The sequence below is a fragment of the Babylonia areolata genome, chromosome 18 (assembly GCF_041734735.1).
Source record: "Babylonia areolata isolate BAREFJ2019XMU chromosome 18, ASM4173473v1, whole genome shotgun sequence".
NCBI lineage: Eukaryota > Metazoa > Mollusca > Gastropoda > Neogastropoda > Buccinidae > Babylonia > Babylonia areolata.
Window position 1 is genome coordinate 14,157,895 of NC_134893.1, and position 4,144 is coordinate 14,162,038.

The 4,144-nt window shown below is 43.9% G+C and overlaps 1 protein-coding gene across 1 annotated transcript in view; it reads left to right on the forward strand.

Annotated features, from left to right (window-relative positions):
• Positions 1–1,985: 1,985 nt before the first annotated feature.
• LOC143292493 (uncharacterized) overlaps positions 1,986–4,144 on the forward strand; it is a 121,010-nt gene continuing 118,851 nt past the window's right edge. Inside the window, exon 1 of the mRNA XM_076602829.1 lies at positions 1,986–2,865. Within this exon, the coding sequence (XP_076458944.1) occupies positions 2,859–2,865 (7 nt within the window). The 5' untranslated portion in view covers positions 1,986–2,858. The remainder of the gene's footprint in view (positions 2,866–4,144) is intronic.

Genomic DNA, 4,144 nt, shown 5'->3' on the forward strand with positions numbered 1-4,144 from the left:
TTAGATAAGGACCTCCGCAGTCCGCTCGCTTTCCGGATGGGCTGCACTGACCACTTTGCCACTACCCCTCACTTCAACAACTGTATGTCACATCATACAATTATATCTCAACGCAGCCTTTGGAATGTGGGCACGCTTTAAGATTCAGGTTCTATGGGTATGGAGAGAGAAAAAACGAAAAAAAAAAAAAAAAAAAAAAAAAAAAAGAAAAAAAAAGCAAACTTGTAAGGGAGGGGAAAAAAAATTATCGAACAGTTCCAATTATTTTGGTGACCTTTTCCAAGGGAAGTAATAAAAAGGCAGAATGATCCCCCCAGGCGGCGTAATTCCCGCCCCCCCCCCCCCCCTCCTCCAAGCACACTCCCTCCATCCCCATCCCCGCCCCAGTAATGACAGTGGCCACTGTTCTCTCTCTGTCCTCTGTCTGTCTGTCTGTCCACAAACGAGTTTTGCGGCGTCATAGTTGTGTCCAGAATGTCCCATCGATTTTCTTGGGCCGCCTGGAGCTGCAGTCTGGGAGCGGCATTCCTGGAGAGAAGGGTTCTCTCTCGTTGGTGGTGGTGGCGAAAAAAATAACCACCAAAACACACACACACACACACACACACACACACACACACACACACACATCCACTCACACACACACACACACACACACACACACACACACACACACACACTCACACGCACGCAAGCACGCACACACACACACACACACACACACACACACACACACACACACACACACACACACACACAACAACAACAACAACAACAGCAACAAAACAACCATCAAAACACACACACACACACACACACACACACACACACACTCACACGCACGCAAGCACGCACACACACACACACACACACACACACACACACACACACAACAACAACAACAACAACAACAACAACAGCAACAAAACAACCATCAAAACACACACACACACACACACACACACGAAAAAAAAACAAAAACAGAGAGAGAGAGAGAAAAAAAAACCCCACCCAAAACAACCCAACAACAACAATACAACAATACACAGAGGAAGGGGCCAGGGGGGCGTGTGTGTGTGTGTGTGTGTGAGGGGGGGGGGGGGGGTCGGGAGGCCATATACTGGCGATGTGTGAGAAGGTGAAGGAGACTGCCTGCAGTGAAGAGACGGCAGACATCCCGGGCCCTCGAAAAAAAATCTGAAGTTGAAACTGCAAGGTCCACTTCTTTTTTTTTTCCTGTGGCGGCCACATATATCTGGATGTGCGTAACAATTTTTGTTCCGTGTAGAGGAGGAAGAACAAGTCTGGATGGTGTGAACTTTAATTTTGGGCGTTACAGAACATTTCTAAAGGCCAGTAGGGAAATTCTTGGAGGCGGCGTAGCATTAGGTGTGCGTTGCCAATTTCATGGAACAAGTCAAGTTTTTGACGTACATGCAATCATCCGTGTGTGTGTGATAATCAAGTGCATGGGATTTTTCACGCATAAGTGTGATTCCTTGCGCACACGCTATATGTATGAAGTGGAATTCCTTGCTCCCACGTTCACGGAATCGGGTTACTTCTGTGTCATTCTGTTCAGACTGCGAACAAGGTAGTTTACATTGACGAGTGGGAACAACCTGAGAAATAAATATCAAATCTGGGGTAAAATCACAAGACTCCGTAAGATTGCATAGCCTCTCTCTCTCTCTCTCTCTGTATGTATGTATGTATGTATGTGTGTATATATATATATATATATCCCTCTCTGTCTCTCTCTGCCTCTGTCTCCCCCCACCCCCTCTATCTAACTCGAAGAACGATTAGCTCACAACAGGCAGCCGCTGACTAGAATGTAAGACTCGGGATAAAGCACATAGTTTTTAATACCTTCACCATGCATTTTATGCGGACACCAAACGCAACCGTTTTGTTTACTCACGTTTCGTTGACACACTATTCTATGTAACAGTGATGGATTCTGGAGTAGTACTTACCCGCGTACAGTCCGGAAAATAACAGAACGTGGATGCCGAGGAAGTGAAGTATGGAAACAAAGTGCTTATGGATTCTGAAATACTGACATGTATGCATATACAGAGACTTAATGAACATAAATGGTGGAATAATATGGAGACAAAATAAAACTTGAAGTACTGACATGTGTTTACAAGTTGGAAACTAAATGAAGGTATAAGTACCATGTGTTTCAGTACTCGAATACATGTGAATGTTGGAACCAAACCACCTTGGATGATCAAATCCTGATATTTATATCAGCATGGAAACAAAATGAAATTCGATCTGAATCACTATGGAAACAGTCAACGAACATGTGTGCTAAAGTGCTGACGTGTTGAAACCATAGAATCTAAATGGTCACGGATACCGGAGTTCTGACGTATACAGAACCGATAAATAAACTACTGTGTGCACGATAGAAACTACAGAATACAAGATATGAAGCTGAAGATGGATGTTGAAACTGTGACTTTGTATATAACGTTTGGAAACTAAAATGAACGTGGAGCTGACATGCAAAGTATCCTGTCGAGCTGATCATGGATGCCGTGTATATATATACATACATCAACAATTTTAAAGTATGGAGACCAAGTAAACATGAATGCTGAAAACCTGGACGTGTGTATATGCATAACGCGCGGAATTGAACCGGAACCTGGGGGTGGAAGCGAACCGTCCACCATGCCTGCAGTGGGAGTGTGAGTTCTGTGACCCTCCAGTGTCCGGCCGGCATGGGGTCACCTGTCAGGGAACTGACCATCTCCCCAGTGTGCAACGGTGAGGGGCCGCGTGCATGACACCCCCCTGATCATTAGTTCACCGTGGACGGAAACACGTCAGCTCCAGCAGCCATGACTGGTGAGTGTTCACTGTCACGCTATCTTCCTTGGTGGTGGTGGTGGTGGTGGTGGTGGTGGTGGTTGTGGTTGTGTGGTGTGTGTTGCGGAATGTTATTGTCGCCGGACAAATATTGTCGGCAACATTATGTGCCGACGTTCACGGCACAGCTTGTCGCCAGCTCATACTGTCGGTATTGATATTATATGACTGAATAGGGTGGGGTGTGGGGAGTTGCTGTGTTGTGTGTCCTTTGTTCAGTAAGTGTGAGCAGCAGATTTACAAACATCTCTCAAGCAACGCGAGGAGAGAAGGTGTTGAACCAAGATTATTTTTTCTTGCGTTTTATTTATTTATTTATTTATTTATTATTATTATTATTATTATTTTATTTTTTTTATTTTTTTTATTTTATTTTATTTTTTTTTTTGGGGGGGGGGGAGGAATATACATATACATACATACATACATACATATATATATATATATATATATATATATATATATATATGCCGACCACTCGGCTTGACATAAGTTTACAGTTGGACCAACAGCAAAGTGAGAGTTGTATTACCAGTGGCTTCTTCAATGCAATGGGATTTTTTTTTTACAGCTTAGTCTTTTGTGAAGGAACACGACTCTCAAACTAGGAAGCAAAATTGCACTGGCTCTTAGTGCTGCAGCCTTGTGGGCTGGTTGGCCTTTGGGAACCATCCCAACGCCAACTGTCCTAAAATCCTATTGGCCGAGAGAGTGGGGATGTAACTTGGGTAAGACACTCTCCACTATAATCAAATTCTAGCCCAAACAGTCGGGACAGCAGTTGCCTCCTCTGCTGTTCTGATGGTCATAGTTGGACACGACTGACTATCACACACACACACACACACACACACACACACACACACACACACACACATATATATATATATATATATATTGCTCCGATTTTCCTTACTTCCACCCAGATGTGTACTGACAGCTGACTTCGGATTGGAGAGGTTGAAGCGACGGAAGAAAGTTGTTAGGTTCCTGTACCGAACCTTTGACACAGTGAAAATGAATTCACTGCCCTTGAGCGCTAAACGGATTGGGAACCCTTTTCCCCCTTTAATATAGGTTACACCTGCAACCTGTGTAAAAAAAAAGATTGTCCTTCTTTGTATAGTGTGGAAATGGGTGATATGCAAATCAATCACGTGATGAGAATGAGAACACATCTTTTGTGCAAGAGGACGAAGAAAACACTCGCTTCTGCGTTTGTGCAAGGGCACAGAAACACGTTCAAAGATAATACATT